This window comes from Channa argus, chromosome 13 (genome assembly GCF_033026475.1).
Source record: "Channa argus isolate prfri chromosome 13, Channa argus male v1.0, whole genome shotgun sequence".
NCBI lineage: Eukaryota > Metazoa > Chordata > Actinopteri > Anabantiformes > Channidae > Channa > Channa argus.
This window is the reverse complement of record NC_090209.1, coordinates 19,531,282-19,550,402: the sequence shown is the minus strand read 5'-3', so window position 1 is coordinate 19,550,402 and position 19,121 is coordinate 19,531,282. Positions and strand designations below refer to the sequence as shown.

At 40.4% G+C, this 19,121-nt stretch overlaps 1 protein-coding gene across 2 annotated transcripts in view; it reads left to right on the top strand.

Moving 5' to 3' along the window:
* The window catches only part of ajap1 (adherens junctions associated protein 1), a 42,994-nt gene extending 32,336 nt beyond the window's left edge, over positions 1-10,658 (top strand). The window contains exons 3-6 of one of the 2 annotated variants that reach the window (XM_067528170.1): positions 1,969-2,056; positions 2,158-2,400; positions 3,755-3,887; positions 4,793-10,658. In XM_067528170.1, coding sequence (XP_067384271.1) covers positions 1,969-2,056; positions 2,158-2,400; positions 3,755-3,827 — 404 coding nt within the window. In that variant the 3' untranslated portion in view covers positions 3,828-3,887; positions 4,793-10,658. The remainder of the gene's footprint in view (positions 1-1,968; positions 2,057-2,157; positions 2,401-3,754; positions 3,888-4,792) is intronic. The other variant, XM_067528171.1, reaches the window with a different exon arrangement.
* Positions 10,659-19,121: the final 8,463 nt, after the last annotated feature.

Below are 19,121 nucleotides of genomic sequence, written 5' to 3'. Positions count from 1 at the left end.
CCGAAGACAAATTGCTTTGGATCAGCAGCTAGGCAGCTGGCTGATGGAGAGGTGAGATGCAGAAGGCCCACATGGGCATTTTCATCATCGTGGCTTTTCTTTTTAGTTTTTTCCTCCTGCAGCATGTCACCTGCTCCAGTGTGTCATTGTGTCCTAGTCCCACTCATCACTCACCCACACACATAAAAAACAGACTAATCATACAGTACAGTGCATTGGACTTGCACTAATCCTCACTTTAGACATGTACTGCACCATTTTGTTTGTGGATTACTGTCCTCTGGTGAAAGTAAGAGATCAGTACACACGTCTTAAGAGTGTAAATAATAAGAGTGCTTTTGTACATCAACCATACAAAACAAAGGGAGCAAAAAGAGAACATTTATTCGTATCTACAAGCTGGTTAGGATGACGTGCCAAAGCATTTCATGAATAACCATAAAGTATTCCACTGTGTCAAAAGCTTAAAAAAAGGCTAAAACCTGGAATTGTTTTGGAAATTGTGTTTTATGATATGATTCTACAAAGGTTGTACAGTGTTTGCTTAGTTTATCGTTCTCGAATCAAAGAAGTTGTGAAATGGTGAAATGCCCCAGTGCTTTTACATGAGTTTAGTTTCAGTTGACTCTTCTGTTATTTTAAATAGGATGAGATATATCTTTTCTAAACCCGTGTCCGTGTTGTGCTTTTGATAGCAATATTTATGTTTTTCATATTGATTTTTCTAAAAGAAGACCGACAAGTCCTTGTACTGTAGATGTTCAGCATCCCACTATATTGTGAATATGACCACTTTGTGTGTACATATGCATCTAATGGTATGTGAGCTTCTGACCTTTGGGGAGCTCCTCGCTGCATTTGTTAAATTTGGTTCAAATTTTTGATTTCAAAGCAAACCAGTGTAGAGTTAGACGATGTACCAAATTGGCATTTGGCGATGTGTGTATTGTGAAGAATTGTGATGGATGATAGAGGTGGTGGAGGGTGTTGAAGTGATCCTCCAGACCTTTTTTAATGGACTTTTCTATCTCTAGTCAGCGTTTTTATTGAATTGTGGCTTCATGTGCAATTAGGTGTTGATGACTGCCCTTTATCTGTTGGTGTACGAATGCCATCCTGCACACACAATCCTGGCTCATGTCCTGATTCCCATCAGCCACTGACAATGGATGACTGCATCCTCCAATCACTGTAAACTGCATTACCAAGTAAATTCTAAAATAAATAACTTAATTAAAAATAACAGGGCATGTTCAATGCTTTTACGTACGTTTCCAGATATGGTAGCATTTCCTAAGTGGTAAGGTATTTTCTTATGAGTAGGTGGAAGCCAGAAATTACAGTATCTACTTTTTCATTTGCATAAAAACATTTAATTTGACATTGTTCAGATGTTCGTCAGCTTTTATTCCTGAAAACTTGATTTACCATATACGTTATCAAATAAGTTTGTTGCAATGTTTAAATAATCTCCATAGATTCCTTAAGATGTGTAAAGGCTATTAAAGGCGGTATAACAAGAAAACGGAACTTAGTATCCGGAGGAAAAAGGCGTCCACAACAACAACACTAAAAATAATAAAAATAATAAATGTACAGATTACTAGTAGACTTTCAATTATTCAATTATCAGCATAATAAAACTTAGGTATCTATTACTGTTTCTGTACTGTGATGGAGTAATTCATAGTTGCTTAATATAAATAACAGTGAATGACCTGGTCATCAACTTAATAAGGAGCAAAATTGTTCTGGGTTGTCATCCGCTACAAAGTAAGTGAACTTTTCTTGATACTTTGTGGAGGACACTGGGTTTGCACTTGTTTGAAGTACAGAAAATAAGATAATACAAGAAGCAAAGGCTTTATAAAATAAGCGAAGTGCATGACTTGTGCTGTAAACAACAGCAGGGAAACCTCTTCCCTCATAAAATGACTCTGCTCCTGTGTTTATTTCTGTCTTTTTTAGGTTTGGCAGTTCACCAGATAATCACGATCACTGTGTCACTCATTATGGTTATTGCAGCCTTGATCACAACACTCGTCCTTAAAAACTGGTAGGAAAGATTCCTTTACTTCTAGCTCTTCCTGGTAGATTACCGAAGGTACAAGGTATGATTTTATGTTTGTTTCTTGTCTTTGGTGCGTGTTTTTGTAGCTGTGCGCAGTCGGGAAATGGTCGCCACAATAGCCATCAGCGCAAGATCCACCAGCAGGAAGAAAGCTGCCAAAACCTGACTGACTTCACCCCCGCCCGGGTGCCCAGCAAGGTGGACATATTCACTGCCTACAACGACAGTCTGCAGTGCTCACACGAGTGCGTTCGGACTGCCGTGCCCATCTACACTGATGAAATGATCCAGCAGACACCTGTCTACAAGTCTTCTTACAACGGAAACAGGTATTCTGACCCAGGACTAAAGTATTTCTTCCACTAATAAGCACTGGAAAACCATACTCCGAGTCCTTGTGAAGCCTGTGTCCACTACAATTATTTATTGTTTTATCAGTTATTCTATCAATAATTTATCAGAGTGTGATTGCTTAAGTATTATAGCCAATGCTACAATGAACCCATTGCTAAACATTAGTGCTAGATCCATTTAAACTGGGTTATGAAATCTTTGTCTAATGTTTTTCCTTAGGCTTTAAAATTTTAATGAGGGAATTTGTTCTAATAAGAATAAAATATGATTAATGCAAAAAGATGAGAGGCTAAAACGTACATTGAAAAGACAACTGCGTTCAGTGGTCTATTTCTTCATGAAATGCTTGGGTTCCTCACACTCCTTACTTGTGTTGTTGCTGTCAGCCACAATCAGCTTCAGCCAGAGGTCTATGTGAGCAAATTCACTCATAAGTTAAGGCTGTCCATCTGCCTGACACCTGGAGTGTTGGCTGAACACTGTCCCGCTGCACGCTCAAACTGCACACAACAATCTAAATCTTCCAGTAATTCTGCTTGTCACTCCATAGATTCTTTACAGTGCCTTTTTCTGTCTAACTGATCTCTCTGACAGCAGTTCAACTGGCAGATTTGCAGGCGTATTTATGGCATATATTTTAAAAGCCGAACTTCAATACCCAGAAGCCTAAGAATGAGATTTCATTAAACTGCAGATAACAAATCCATGTTTACCAACTGAGCCAAGCTGCGCTGCTTCATACCAAAGCAGAGGCAAAAGATGTAACACTGGTGAGTCACTGGTGTGTTAGCAATTCACTCTGAGTTGAAATCGTTCTGTGGGGGAAGATGTGTCCCTCTATGTGATTTAAACTGACACGACAGGTGTGTCTCACAAAGAAATATGGCCTATTGTGGAATTAAACTATCATTATATGTGCATTGCGGCATTAAGATTGGTCGAGTGTTTACTGTCTGAGGGAATAACAGTCGCAGCCATCTGAGCTGCAGGGCCAGCAAAGATGGTCACACTTGTTCTGTGTATCCAAACCCCATAACAGATTCATTATGTTGGCAGTGAGAGTAGGATAATTCATCTGGTGTAAGTAGTCCAGAGTGTCTGGGTGTATTTATTTAAAGCCATGGAAAGATTGCTACATTTTCACTGGTGGAATTTCTCGTGTGTGTGTGTGTGTGTGTGTGTGTGTGTGTGTGTGTGTGTGTGTGTGTGTGTGTGTGTGTGTGCGTGTGGAAAAGTATCTGGCCTTGAAGGAGACGTGCTAATATGCCATCCTCTGTAAGTCACATGTAGCCCATCAAGTGTTCTAACTTCTTGCACATCACCCCACAGGCCCTCCCCCACTGAAAGACAACTGATTCCCGTGGCCTTTGTGTCAGAGAAATGGTTCGAGATCTCTTGTTGATGAGCTGAAGGCCTTGTTCACTTCCTGTGGGTGGAAGAGACTTCCTGAATTCACAGTCTGGTGGGTACTGTGCCACTTTGTCCCTTTGCAAATCATCATCTGAGCCTTAACCACCTCGATCCCTGTAGTGATGCTGCCCCACTTTGGGAATAGTAGGGAACTTGGCATATGTTTGTTATTTGTAACATTGTTATGCTCCTTTCTAGCTGTGCACTGATCAAAGGGGGCTGGCAAATCCCAGATTTTAAGTTATAATAAGATACTAATTATGTCGTTACCAGTAATAATAAATTATATGTTCACAGTTTAATAATTTTTCTCTTCATATTTAGATTAATATTCATTTCACCACTCTCAACTTTACACGAAGAGCATGTTGGTTTGGACATTTTTCAGTGTAAAGCAGTGCTTTCACTTGACTTGTGACACATTTTTATGCATGGCTAATATGTGCCAGTATGGCCTGCATTTGAAATTCAAAGCGTGAAAGTTAAACACATGCTCTGGCCCCACAGTGTTGCTGGAAGCCCGGAGGGGGGTGTAACGTCTGCTATTGACCCAGATTTTAAAAGGAATAGATTGCCTGCAGGTAGCCTACTGAGAGGACAGCGACTCGCCGTTGTATGGACACAAATTAGTCTCATTCAGCTCAGCTCTCCACAGCGTGCTCCCAATGCTGTTGTCTTAAAAGACATAAGATCCCTTATTATCGCCACAAAACTAATGTATTTCTTAGGCTTAGACATAGGTTACAGCAGACAGATTTTCAATGCAGTATTACCCTTTCTTCTAGTTTCAGATAGGCTGGGCTACATGTTTTTCAGGTGGGCGCTAGATACCAACTCCCCTCAGTATCAGTGAAAAGTATGCCAGCTTTGGAAATTGAGTTTTGTTTTGCCTTTATTGTTTTATTTGTTCTGGGCTCACAATGAGGAATAATTGCGATGTTGTTCATATCTCCACAGGATCCAGTCGGAAACAAGAAACACACAAAACAGCTTCTTTTGTAAAATAGTGTGACCACTCTTTGGACACTGGTGAAGATATTTATTTTTCTAGAGATGACAAACAGAGCAGCCACAACGCTGCCAATCCATATTTCCAGGAACGTGCAGTGATTTAGATATAGATTATATATAGGTATATTTACAGGAAGTGTGGGACAAGACTGTTGATGTCACAGGTGTCTCAAGAAAAAAAAAAGAAGTTTTAAAAAGGACCACAAGGAGCTGCTGTGTGTGGAAGATGAACTGTATTTATGAACAATGTGCCAATAATGCCACTATGTGCCACAACCTGGATAGAAGGAAGTTTCAACAACAACTGATGGACTTAACAGAGAGCGCTATATTATCCCTGTATCGACTCCAACTGTATTCTTTTTTGTTTGGTTGGGTTTTTTTTTTTGTTTGTTTGTTTGTTTAGTTTTTTAAGAAATGCGAAAGTAAAAAAAAAAAAGAAGCTACAAATGTATTTGAATATGTTTTAAAAATAGTTTTAAGAAATGTGTTGCAAAATAATCTAAAAGATATTTATACTATTCTATTAGTTGGAGAAAGGAAAAGATGGAGAAATGAAACGGTATATGCTTTATTGAACAGTTGATTTTAAAACATTGTTTCTATCCATTTTAAAATCTGAATAGTTCTGTCTATTTTTTTACACAGAAGAGTCTGCCATAGCCCTAACAGTGGAAGTCTGCAGCACTTGGGTTTCACCACCGTTAATTATATACTCCCACCTTAGCTGAGATAACAAAGAGAACCATCTGAATCTACATGGTGCAAGCCAGTCCAACTCATCATGTACAATTTGCACCTGATTAATGGTAAAATACAAAACTAAGTGTCTGTGTGTTGCAGCCTCACAGCTTCAATGAATTCCCATATCAGCAAATTCATGTACAGATTAAAAACAGCCACAACAGACTGCATGGAGCTGGACAGGACACACCCATACTGCCTCAGGTCTATCTAGCTCTTTTGCACACTTTATGTTGGTCTCAGGCTCAGCAGCTGTTTGGGATAAATTTGTGATGATTGGTTATGATTCATATCTGTGCTGCAATGCTAAAAAGGTGGAATAGATTCAATTTGAGCTTCGCACTCAAATAATTCATGTGAAATTTGCATTAAATAGGAAAGAAATTGAAAAATTAATCCCTCTACAGATAGTAAATTAATATCCGGACCCAACTCCCAGATTGGTTTAATTTTTGAAACCTAAAAGTCTGAATCATAATCAGAAATTCAAGAAGAACATGAGCTAATTTGTTGAAGATTGGGCTTAAAATGATCTGCAGTTTTTTTTTTTTTTTTAGCTAATACTGAAAAAGAAGCTTTGACGGAGGTGCTGCAAATGTGGGGGGGAACCCTGACGATCCAAATGATACGCATCATGTGTGTTAAACGTAAGGTGTAAAGAGGAGAAGGAATTCCCTCACTGAATTTGCTTTAATAAGGCTTAGTTAGTTCTTTCCAGGGCCAGATCCACCCAGTACCTAGTATTTCTAGCATATCAGAACTTCAGCTGTCACAGCCAGGATGTTGGAGGTTGTGCACAAATAGATTTAGTTTAATTTTTGCCAAAGGAAGCAGAGCATACATAGGAAACAGACCTGTGACAAAGGAGTTTCATTTTGTTATTTCAAAACCCTAAACACTCACAAACACACTGTCAGTGTGTTGTCGAAGCGACGGGATTACGACAAGTCAATCAGCCGCTGCCAAATTGGTTCAAACTATCTCTTAAACTTTAAACGTTGTGGTCAGGAGAACAGTAAAGCCTTCCTCACAGCTTTCTAGCACCAGTAATTTTGTTAATAACCTCAAGCCCTGAAATACAGATCACCTTAGTGCTATAAAGCTTTTGAGGAAGCCACATCTGAATCTACCTTTTTATTGTGCTGTGGGTTTGACAAAGCACAAATATCATTCTGTAATTGTAAACATACATGGCTGCAGAGAGAAATGTGTACAGATTACAGAGTGGGTTTTTACTGCACGTCGACAGTGGATCCCCAGGAATTCGCTCGCGTGGTTTTCAGACTTGCGTTAACAAACAGTTTGTCCCAGTGAGATCAGCATCTGTAAACGTGAGCCATTCGCGAGATGCCAAAATGGCCTGGGATAAACACTGTGGTGCAAAACTCGTGCTTTTGCCCATTCACATGAAAACCCCTCTCATCAACGACCCACACCAGTTCAGCCTCACGTGTCAGGCTGCCGAGTCACTTCTTGGACATAACATATATTTTTCGAATGAAGAGTTATCTTACTAGTCAGAGGGTTACGAAAACTTACTGTATATTATACATGTGTAAATGTATTTTCTATATATTTGCTTCTATTTGTGTACAGGTGTGTTCTATTTTTCAAGACCTCTCCCATTTTGGGAAGGTTTCAGCTAGGTCGGGGATAGTGTCTTTGTTTACATGTGTACCTACAGTATTTCTTTCAAAACACAAAACTAACCTTGTGCCAAGCTTCCTACCTGCACTTTCAAGCAGTACTTGTATTATATCTTTAGCTAACCAGTATAATACTTCAGTAGACGCTGCAATAGTTCTGGAGAGTAATGTCCACGTGAGATGGCAGAAAGTAAAAGTGCTGAGTGACTCAAAGAGGTGTTGTGATCATGTGCTGGGTTCGGCTGTATTCCTAGTTGGCTTGGAAACCAATGACTTGCTGTTCTTAAACATGACTTCTACATTAATCTTAATATTCAGTGAAAAAAAACAAAGCATTTGAAATCAAAACAGTAGCTGCCAAGAAAGAAACTAAACTTGATCTAGACTGGGTTGTTTTCATTTGTCATATTTCTCATTTTGTATTTGTATGTGCACATTGCTGTAACTCCCCCAGAAACTGAATGATTTAGCACACGTTACTGTAATCACTGCAAAAAGTAATATGAACATTTATGAGCATATAAATATAATCAGGGAAAGACCTGTAGAAAAAGAATTATGAAAGGAAAATGTTGTGTGAAGTGGTCTGTGTTTGCTCTTTCTTTATTGATAAATCCACCTGGTGAAAAATGCCAAGGTTTTTTTTTTAAAGGATAATGTTGGTGTGTTGTAACTTCTACAATGAATTAGACACAGTAGCTGTGGTGCTCTAATGATAGCAGTACTGGTCTGTCCAACACTTCGGCACAAACAGAAAACTCTCAAGAATAACTCGATTAATCAGTCACCTGAGTGGCAAGCTAGCGATGCTGAAATAGGCTGGTGAACATGGCAAACGCTATAGCTGCTGAACATCATCACTGTGAGCATGTAGCCAGTGCTCACAACAGCATTTAGCTCAAAGCACCGCTGTGCCTGAGTATAGCGTCAGCGTAATCTCAATTCATGGCTCCCAGGTTAAAACCCAAGCTCCAAACTCTGTGCACGTCCATGTGTACTGGATGGTGATTCCAGTAGTATTACCACCATTTTCTCTGCTTCGTTTCCTTCCCTTGTTCGACCTTTTTAGGGACGTTTCCATATTTCAAGATCACTTCAATTACCTTGGTGACTGCAGTGTTAAAAATTCCAGACTATAAAAAGAAACCCACATTATCCTTTAAAGCTACAGAATCTCTGTGCTGAGGGATCATGAAGTAGGGTTCTATGTTATGGCCAAAACTAACTGACGGTACCGACACTGTAGTCGACCTAATAATATAAAATGTCAGCGTGACCCTACTGAAAATCGTTGACGTCTTTTACCAAGTCAACGATTGTTTGGGGCTTATTTCAGATTTCTTTTAAAACTACTGTTGAGCCAAGGGATATGTTTTAAAATTGAACCATTTGATTTATGTAGAATGTGTGTCTTTCATGCCGTGGAGGGAAATGCTTTGAGGCTTTTACTTCTGAAAACCTTGTTTACATTATTAGCATCACTCATTAAAACCACACAGAGCTGCAGCTAAAAGCAATTCGCTTGAAGGACATTCAGAAGAGGGAAAATGCAAAAGCTATAATACATATTTTAAATAGGCATTAATATTTGGAGACACTGGTGTACATGGGCCTTTTACCTCTGCCTGACATCAAACTAATATGTAACGAAATGGCTTACTGCTTTCTTGCCTTTTCAGTTTATATTTCGGGATGGCTGATGAGTGTGGTGTATTATGGCTAAGAGGGAGGAAAATGATTCCACTTCGCTGGTCAGATGTGTTTCAGGGAAATGTTATCTGAGAGCAGTGCAAGGGAAGGCAGGGCGGAGATGGGGGCTTGTAGAGAAGTCTTAAACAGACACCAAAGACATCTTGACATGCCTTTTTCATAACAAATGAATATTTTGTGGCTCCTGCTTCTGTCTCTCCAGCAACCCATAAACTTATGCGCCCTTCAGCATAAACAAGCTATCAATCAGCAAGGCTTTTCCTGTCAAGATGAAGGATGCGCAGCACATGCGTTTCCAGGGACTGTGATTTGTGCATCTCAACTTATTGACATGTGTTGTTTGAATTAGATGTTGGGTGTACAGCTTCGAGGCCAAGGGTTGTTGGATTTTTTTTTTTTTTTCATCTTATCTGCAGCATTTGCATGAAGGGGGAGAAGAATCAATACATCATCTGTTCCTAATCTTGGCTTCGGGGTTTCTGACATGCTTGAAACATGTTTCATGGCTTGCATTCATGGTGGTGATCATTTTATTTTCAAGATACGGTTACAGCAAGTTGTTCATACGTTAAAGGGAGTCTCGGCAAGAAGGAGAAAACATCTGACTTAACGGTGAACTCTTAGAAAAGGACTTGAAAGGTTGATCATTATAGACTGATATGTATCTTACTGGACCCATTTTCAGCTGTCAGAAAACTGTAGCTCCTCCCTCTGCTTCTCCACATCGGTTCAACAAAATCACGTACTGTGCACTTACTGTATCTAAAGTGGAGGGCTGCGTCTCTCCTCTTGGGTCATATTATTACTTATTTGTGTTTTTTTCTTTTAAATCACAAGAGCTAGGGCACTGTCACTGTCAGTGCTTATCAATACACTCAAAGACTTGAAGAAGAAGAACAAGAAGAAGGAAAAAAAAAAAGCGAAACACTTGTTTGCAATGTCTCAGTTCTCACATAATCCCTCTGCTCGATGGAGACTGACCCAAATTTGCCGCGGAGGTATTAGCTTTGCGGAGAAGGCCCTCGGTGATGTGCAGCACCTTCAAAGCAACATGCAAGCCTGAAATGAGTGACAGTGTAAGGAAATATGTTACCTTGGAAATATTGATCATTTGCTGGCCAATTCCTGGTGGTCGGTCAAAATCAGAGTGGACAGAGGTGTCAAACAACCCATAAATATCATACATACTGTTTGAATTGCAAGGGGTGAGAAAATGGAATGGGATTTTCCTGTTTTGGGGAGGGGTGGGGTTTTCACCGTTCATTGAAGCTGATTTAATCACAGTTCATACCTACCATGAAGGAATCTGACTCGAGTTGTGTTGTCGCCATGAAAATGAAGAGTTTGTACTTTGTGACTCTTAAACTTTTTATATTTGTGTTTAATATATCAATGAGTACCTCTGTTAACTTTTGTATAAGACCTATGACTATATATAAACACACACACACACAACACACCTCCACAAAAAGGGACTCCAGTCTGTCTCTGTGACGGCTAAATGTTGTATAACTTTTATTTTGTGTCTGATGAACCACATCTCTTCCTTTTGTAGTTATTGGTAAATGTTTCGATTTCCAGGTGACTTTGATTTGGTTACTCTTGTACTACTAAGCTCTGTATTTGCAAGCACTGTAAATGCGATTCTCATTGGATTCGTCCTCTGTACATTTAGTACTCTGATGTTGCTATTAATAAAATGTAAAACAACATGGGCTTTTGCTGTAAGGTGTTTGTTGGAAGGAGTCTGGGGGAGGGGCATCGATCAGGGCAAACGGCACAAAATAAAGGATTTGAATACGAATTCAAGCTCTGGTCTGTATGTGTTAAATCGTATGACATGCTAATTTTAATGCTAATATGCTTTCTTAGCTTTTTTTTTAATCAAGTCGAAATTATCTTGCAAAATTTGACGCATCAGCATAATTATTGCCAACAGTTGGGTCCAGAAACAAGGGGAGCCCCATCATCTACTCACATTTACTGTGACATGGCGTCAAGGTTCATCCAGCACCAACAAAGTCAAACATCAATGAAATATGAATTACAAAATTCACATTTATCCTAATCTAACACACTTTAACAAGACTATTTTGCAATATAAACATTTTTCAGACTTAAATATTGTGTTAATTGCTTAAAAATGTAAAGAAAATGTCTAATAAAAACAATTATTACCATTAACTATTTAACCTGAAGATATCAAATAACTGTTTACAGCTTCCTTTATTTAGTCCCAGCTTTCTTAGCCTGCAGAGAAAGAGGTGTCTCAGAAAATAATAGGGCTTTAACACGAACTGAATAAGAGCTCATTTTATGGTTACGACAATAGTTAACTATGGTTTTTATTGCAATAATAAACTCAAGAGTGTGTAAGATCATGCTCATGAAAAACAAATCAGTTTCTTAAGATAAAGATCTGAGGAAACAAAAACACTGCATCAATTAAACAATAGAATGTTGTTGGGACATCTGTGTAAATCTCCTGGTCTGTCTGCATAAAATCCCACAAAATGAGCAATGACATATTCATAGGGAGGACCGTGACTGCCACCGCGGGTATTTTCAACCTGATTAAGGTGTGAAATGTCTTTTCAGGTGGCTTTTCTTCTAATCTAGAGCAGTCGAGCCTTAATAATAGCATTGATTAAAGCTTTGAGAGCACAGCTCCAGTTGGATTAGCATGCTCCTCACAGCAGTTTGTGGAGGCTGGGTGGTGTATCCCTTTTAACATTTAGTCCAAAACTACAACCTCTTTGTAGAACTACAAAGAAAAAGCCTGACATCAGCGACATCGAGTGACAATCCCTATTATTCATGTTCAATTTCATCACTCTGTTATGTACAACATTGTTTTACAGGTTTGTAGTTCTGTAGACATTCTTGCGATTTCTTGACTTTGTTTCCAGCGTCACCATAAAGTTGATATTTGTAGTTCAGAGTGACATATGTTGACAACTACTGCATGGATTTCTGTTGGATTTATTGATTCAGAGAATTTGAAGCCACGGTTTTAGACATGTTATTTCTGTTCATGTTGGTCGAGCCCTACTTTGTATCTGCAGAACATGTAAGTATCAAATTGGGTTTTTGATTATATCTAAATGGATGATTATGGATGGATCATTTCAGTTTATTACAACTTGGATCCTATTTTCGAAGGTTTGGACATCTTTTGTATTGATGAGAACATTGTTTTCTTCACCAAAGTAATTGTTGAGATCTAGGGAAACGGAAGAAGGCAGATAGAGAAATTGTTTTGTGACATACCATATTCTTTTGATTAAATAGGTAGAGTAGTAATAGATGTTCCTACAGACATGACTTCGGTTTGACCTGTGGTCATTTAAGTAGAGCTTCATGTGAAAATTGAAAAGGTTTCAAATTTCCTAAAATAAACAGAAGTCAGCAATAATTCCCGCATCGAAATTATGTTGAAATGATTATATTTACTTGGGAAATTATAAAACCACACACACTTTTGTAATTTGAAAATACCATGGAACAAGAATAGGGTTTTTTCAGGTGTGTGACACAGACAAACAAAAGGACTGAGACAGTCTCACCCTCACACACACACACACAGACACACACAGCTGCTTCCATCGATGGGACAATAAATGTTAATTTCCCCAAGCAGCCAGTTAGTGGTTTTCCATTTCTTTCCAATCTTCTCATCAGAGGCATCGCTTTCATTCTTTCGTGCTTTCTCTCTCAATCTCTGGCTTGTCATTCCTTTCCTGTCGTGCTCTGATTTTTATTTTTTCTCTCTCTCATGCTGTCTGGTTGTTTCTGGGATCACCTGGAGATACAGTTCTCCTCTCCTGTTTGACGAATCGGCATAGGCAGAATGAGTCCTCTTCTGTGCTCCCTAAAGCTGGGCTCTGTCCTCGGGGAGGCCTGCCAGGCCGCATTAGCATGAGGCCAGTTGGATCCGTCCGCACTGACTGTGACAAGCCTGGAGCCTGCTCACTCCTCTTACATTAAATAGAATAATGCAGTCCTGAATGCACAGACGGACCTGATCAATGGGGTGGATGGCACATGCCAACAGCTGCCAAAAAGATACTTTACTGTGGTGAGATTAATCCCTGCTGCAAACCTAAACCTGTCAAATATTCTGCCACCACCAAGCACAGACGGGCCAGTCAAACTGAATAGCTCCTTAGTGGTTCAGTGTGCTGTAGAGGGACCAGGCTGCTTTTGACTGAAGCCTAAGAAAGGTGGTGATTGATACAGCAGTGATTGCTTTCTATGAAGGCGCAGGAAAGTTTTAGATGCTTTGTGAATGAAAGAGGATGTTCTTCTGCAATAGCCACTCTGGTCACCACTTGGCTTGAGCAGCGCTGAAAAAATGTCTTTCCACATCATCACACTTGTTCCTCTGACTGCAGCTGTTCAGAACTGCATCTAGCACCTTGGTCTCACCTTAAGTTAAAGCTGAGGCCTCTCCACAGGACGGCATTGCCCATCTTAAAAGTCTCAGCCCGTACCCCAGTGAGACTGTGCTTCATTAACACAGCATCACACAGGATTGTAAAGTGTCTCTAGCTGTTAGTCCTTGGGTGTGAGATTTTTTTTTTTTTTACAGTAAATGTACTTCACCTGCTACAGTGTTTGTCACTTTAACCCTGGTGTTTCACACTTATGTGACATTTACATTAGCAGGCGGCCTGGTGTCTCAATGGGTAGGACATGACTCCTGCTGCCATACAGAAGCTTCCCAGGTCAAATCCCAGCCCGTGCACCAGGTGTGCCCTTGAGCAAGAAACTCACCTCCCGAGGCTTTACCTGCGGTTGCCCATTGCTCCTCCCAGGGGGATGGGTTGAATGCAGAGAAAAAGTTTCATTGTAACATGTATGTGTAAAAGTATATGCATGTATATGTTTATGCAGAAATGTCTTTTTATTACCGTCTTACTGTACAGAATTAAAATGTTAAAAGTAAACCAGCAGGATCTATACAGTCCCCCATCCAGAACTTGGGGTAGCATGAAAGAACCAGCTAGTTATGCTTGTGGTTGTAGACATGATGTGGGCATTACGTGTCTTACACAGAGAAGACATATAAACCAATTGCCAAACCAGCTGTCACCAGACTGCACTGACTGGAACTGCATTCCTTTATCACTTTGTAGTCTTGAGTAGGCAGAATAAAAACTTTTCACCCCAAGACAGTACTTCTCTGACATTGTCATCTGCATCTTGAAGCCAATGGAGAACTTGAAGACAGATTCCAGACAGTAGTGTCTTAGCCTGTGGCCCCAGCATAATGTCCCAAACTTTTCATCTCTACAGAGTCATCTTTTGGAGTTGTGACAGTGTACACAGGTCTGCAAGTTGGCAAGTGCAGCTTCAGCATGCAGGGTACCCAGACACACTGGACAGCTTCATGTCTCTCATGCCTCAATGAAGAAGAATTTGCAGACCCAAGGGTATAGGCAATATATAGCTAGCTCAAACCCTGTCAAACCATTATGTCACATGCAACATAAATAGATTGAGCATTAGTTATAGCCTCCAAGTCGCCAAATCTGATGTAGTTTTACAAGCACAAAGTTGGAGCCCACCAGTGCTGTGGGACTCTCTGTCTGCCTGGGCTTCCTCTGGAAGTCAAAAGTTGTGCATATCCGTCTGTCTGTGTTATGACAGACTGGCAACATCTGCAGGGTGAATCCTGACTCATATTGTCCTCTTTCCTATCGATGAAGCTAATGAACGAGAGCATCACCAACTCTCCTGTTATAGGGGAGGCTGAACAGTGTGGGGCTGGCACCAAAGACACACAGCTCACTAAAGCTCATGGCCCCCACGTTCCTCCCAAAGATATACTGCATGAGAGTTCTGTCTTCTTGTTTCAAACAAGTTTCAACCATAGATTCTTTATCACTGTGACAGCTATTACAATAAGAGTTTTTTTTAAAGTTGTAATCAAGCATGCAGAGCACATATTAATCAACCCTGTCTCCTACAAAATACATTTACATACTAATTTACTGTTTAGGGGGAAATATTATTGCTGCCTGAATTATATTCAATGACAAAATGCATAATATACCCAGACACACACACACAAACGAGGTGTAGAGCTGTAAAATGCATTTGTTCACTCAGGAAAAACAAGACCATCAGTCATTTTAGCAAAGGTGTTGTTTTTGCTTGCATGAAACAGCTTCTAGTCGCTCTGATTAGGACTTTTAACTCTCTGCAGAGTCTCCCACTACAACCAAGTTGTTTGTGTATCCTAATCTAACCAAACTGTACCCAAAGGAACAGCATCATCTAAAAATAATACTAAATAAAAAAAACTGAGCAGCAAAACCTATGTTTTTTAACCTCTAATGCAAATGAATTCTATATAAACCTGTTGGAGAACCCTTAGAAAACATGATCCATCTGTCTAATATCATTAGTCATTATGCTGTTAAGGGTCAAAGTGGGTTTGGAAAGATCCCAACTAGGCTTTAACAGTCAGCTGGGTCGCTGCTCTACAATATTCCTCCTTCAAACCAGCTTGGATTTCTTTGCTTAAAGAAACTGGTGAATTCAAATACAAGCTTTAAAATGTCCTTTTGAAAAACCTAGAGGTGACACCACTGATGCTTACGCCATCTTTTTCTCCAATCTGTGATTGGAACCTAATCCTCCAACGGAGACCTAAAAAAACCTTTTATAGCCCCGATAATGAGCTAAAAAAAAGCAAAAGACGCACCAGAATATTACACAGTGCTTATGGTCGAATGCCTGTTGTAAAAGCACACTCATCCTTGGCGCCTCGAGTAATGCATTGTTAAGTCTGCAAATGGCAAAACATTTTCGGGTGACAGACTAACTTAATGTCTGTCACTTAGAGTTGCTGTGAGATGCTAAAGGGTGAGTGTAACCAGAGGCGGGAGAAAGAGAGAGAAGAAGGCAGAGTCTAAGACTTTAACTGTTCCTTCAACAAACTTAAAACAAGTGGCAGCCCGAGGAAAGCAGAAAAATGAGAATTTAATTCCTTTCGCAACTGCAAGAAAGACTCCAAAACAGGTTAAAGCCAGGAGCCTGGAGTCGCCAGAGGTGAGTTGTGGTGATGTCATCCAGCTAAAATAGCTCCTCATTAGCACCTCTGAAGCAGGTCGTATGATTAATCGTCACCAAAGATTTACAATCCAATTAGAGAGTGTCTGGTTGTGGAACAAATGACTCACCTTTGAGGGAAACACATCAATGAACAGACCCAAATGGGCTTTTTCAGACAATTTTTATTTTTTTTGTGCCTTGGGCTGATTGATGCTAGGGTGGATGGGCGATGTCTCCAGGGCGGCGGATATTTTGTCAGGGATTGTTCCTCACCACGTGGGGTGGTTTGGCATTAAAAACATGGCAACTCAGTAACTTCACAGTTTATTTTATCACATCAAACACTCCGTTGAAGTGATTTTACATCACATTTTATCAGAGACCAGCAACAACAACAAAAAAAAAAATCGGGCCTCAGCTTGAGCACATTTGTGAGCACACGTGCACACACGTGCCTCCATAAGCGTTTTTCGGAGAATGACTAATTTAGCAGGGAGCACTTCTCCACTCTCCAGCCTAGCCTGAAGTTTTAATCCCCACATTTGCATGGCTAAACATAGATCAGCCTCCACACATCCGCACTGGATATCGACTCAAGGAATATAAATGCTTGTTTTGACTCGATTAAACATTCACGAGCTTGCTGCTTTTTTGTCTCCATGGCGGCATCTCAAACACTACCTGTACATGATACACTACAGTCACACAGTATATGCACAAGTTCCACACTCAAGTCAAGCAACTTGAGTCTTTTGAGTTTTCTTTTTATCCTGGTCGGGGCAGGGCCACTCTGTGTTCCAAAGAGTGATTCAATTCCCAGCAAATGGGCTTCTCCAAGAGCTTCTTTACTGAATTTAAGGGGAGAACTCACAGATGCGGAACGGATGCAATAACCACAAACTCACTGGCTGATGGAACAGCTTTATCACACACTACTTCCTCTGTAGACCTTGGATATTCTTGTCTTGTTGGTACGTCACACATTGAAATGTACAAATACACACCAAATTGCTCAAAATGAGACGATGATACATGACAAAGAAGTGCTGTCGGTTTTGTAGCAACTATGTTACGTCCACTCATAGTGATCTCCATGTGATTAGGAAAGACCAAAGCGATGTGTGTGTGCTGTGTCTCGTAATACTAGCTGAGACTCAACATGTCCCAGCAGCTGTTGGTTCCTCCTGTTTGGCTCAGCTTCTTCTCTGAAGGTGTCCTGGCTCTTCTTTCACAATGTGGCCAGTGCTACTGCAGAAATGACCGACCGATCTAAAAGCACCATGTAACAAGGAAACACCTGCCTTGTTTTTTGGCACTACACTGAATGCATTACACACAAAAGTAGCAAATTACATGAATGAATGAAAATGAATGAGCCCTTATTGAGTAACGTGTCGTAGATATTTACTGTGTTAATGAATCTGTAGGTAATGATTAATTATCTGAGTAATGGAATAACAACCACCTTCCTCATAAGTTGATCCTGATTAACTCTTAATCTGCCCATCACAGGGGCATTAATGCACTTCCACACCATCACTGACGATGGCTTTTAAACTGGGAGTCGATCACACACAGTTCGTCTTTATCATAGAGGACACAGCATCCACGATTTCCAAAACGAATTTCACATTTTGACTCGTCAGGCCACAGGACACTTTTCCAGTTTGTCTCAGACTATTTTAGATGAGCTCACACTCTGAATCTTGTTTTCTTATGTATGTTTTTTTCCTTCGTGGAAGACCGTCAGCTTGCATTTGTGGATGCAACATCAGATAGAGTGGTTCTGGCTCAGCAGGTAGAGCACGGTACCAGTCACAAGGTCAGTGGTTCAATTCCCAGCTCTTCTTGCCCATATGTCGAAGTGTCCTTGGGCAAGACACTGACCCCATGTTGCTCCCAGTGGGTCAGTCCAGTGCCATGCATGACAGCTCCTCCATCATTGCTTTGTTTGAGAATAGGTGAAGAAAGAGCGACATTATTGGAAACCGTAGACAAACGTGCAGCCATGCAGTGCTGTCCACCATAGAATCGTGACTGTTTTTAATGCAGCGCAGTGCTGCCTGCGGGCCCAAACTTCTGGAGGACTTTTTTTTTATAACTGGACTGATTTAAATTAACCTAATTGGTGATGAGATTTTCCACGGGCAGCAAATTCCAAATGAGCAAATATAAGATGAAATTCTCAGTTTTAGCACACAGAATGAGATGCTGTGTTTGTATTATTTACAAAATCAAAAATAGATTGCAAATCATTGCATTCTCTTGTTATTTACATTCTTCACAGTGTCCCAACTTTTATGCAAACAGGCTTTTTGGTTACTAGTAGTTGCTCAATAATTTACAGTTATCTGACCATTTTATAAGGTTTGTGGTTCAAATGGATCTGGTGTGTATTAACTTGAAGTGTTGAAAGCTGAACGTGGCAGTCAGTAGTTATCAAGCAATTATGTAAACGTCAGAGTCGTTCTTCCTTAGGAAGTGTGAGCTACTGTGCTAGAAAAACTGTCAAACTTGTTTTATGCAGTTACCGACATAAAGTAAAGGAACACAGGGAAGTCACCCCCATGTGTGTATTGATTTTTCTCCCTGAGGATGTTAAATGTTTATTAAAGGAGTTCAGCAGCGGTGAGGGAGACAGGATGCCCTGAGATGATATCCTCCTCTCTCACAGAGCATGCTCCCTCCTTTGCCCACCCCCCACCTCTGCTTCATTCTCTCCCTTTGAGCGAACACAGATTGACTTTAGGACAGCCCAGATCCGCCTTTTCCCATCTATCTCCAGGGCATGGCCAGCTCCCCTTATTGCCCTGATGTCCGTCTTCTCTTGTCCACACAGAACTTTGATTACCTTCTCTCAGCCCAGTGGCTCTGAATGGCTCTACCGGCAGGTCAGGAGTCCAGCTAACAATACAGGGAGCAGGGAAGAATGGGGCCGACTGAGAGAGCTGCTGCTAGATTCACTATCTGCCATCTGTGACTTGTTTTCTTTCAGCTGATGGAAGAAGACTTCTTTCTCTCTGGCTGACTTCTCTTTCAACAAGGAGAAGATCAAAGAGGCACAGGCAAGAGTGAAAGTCACTTTGAGTTTATACAGTACAGTCTTTACACGT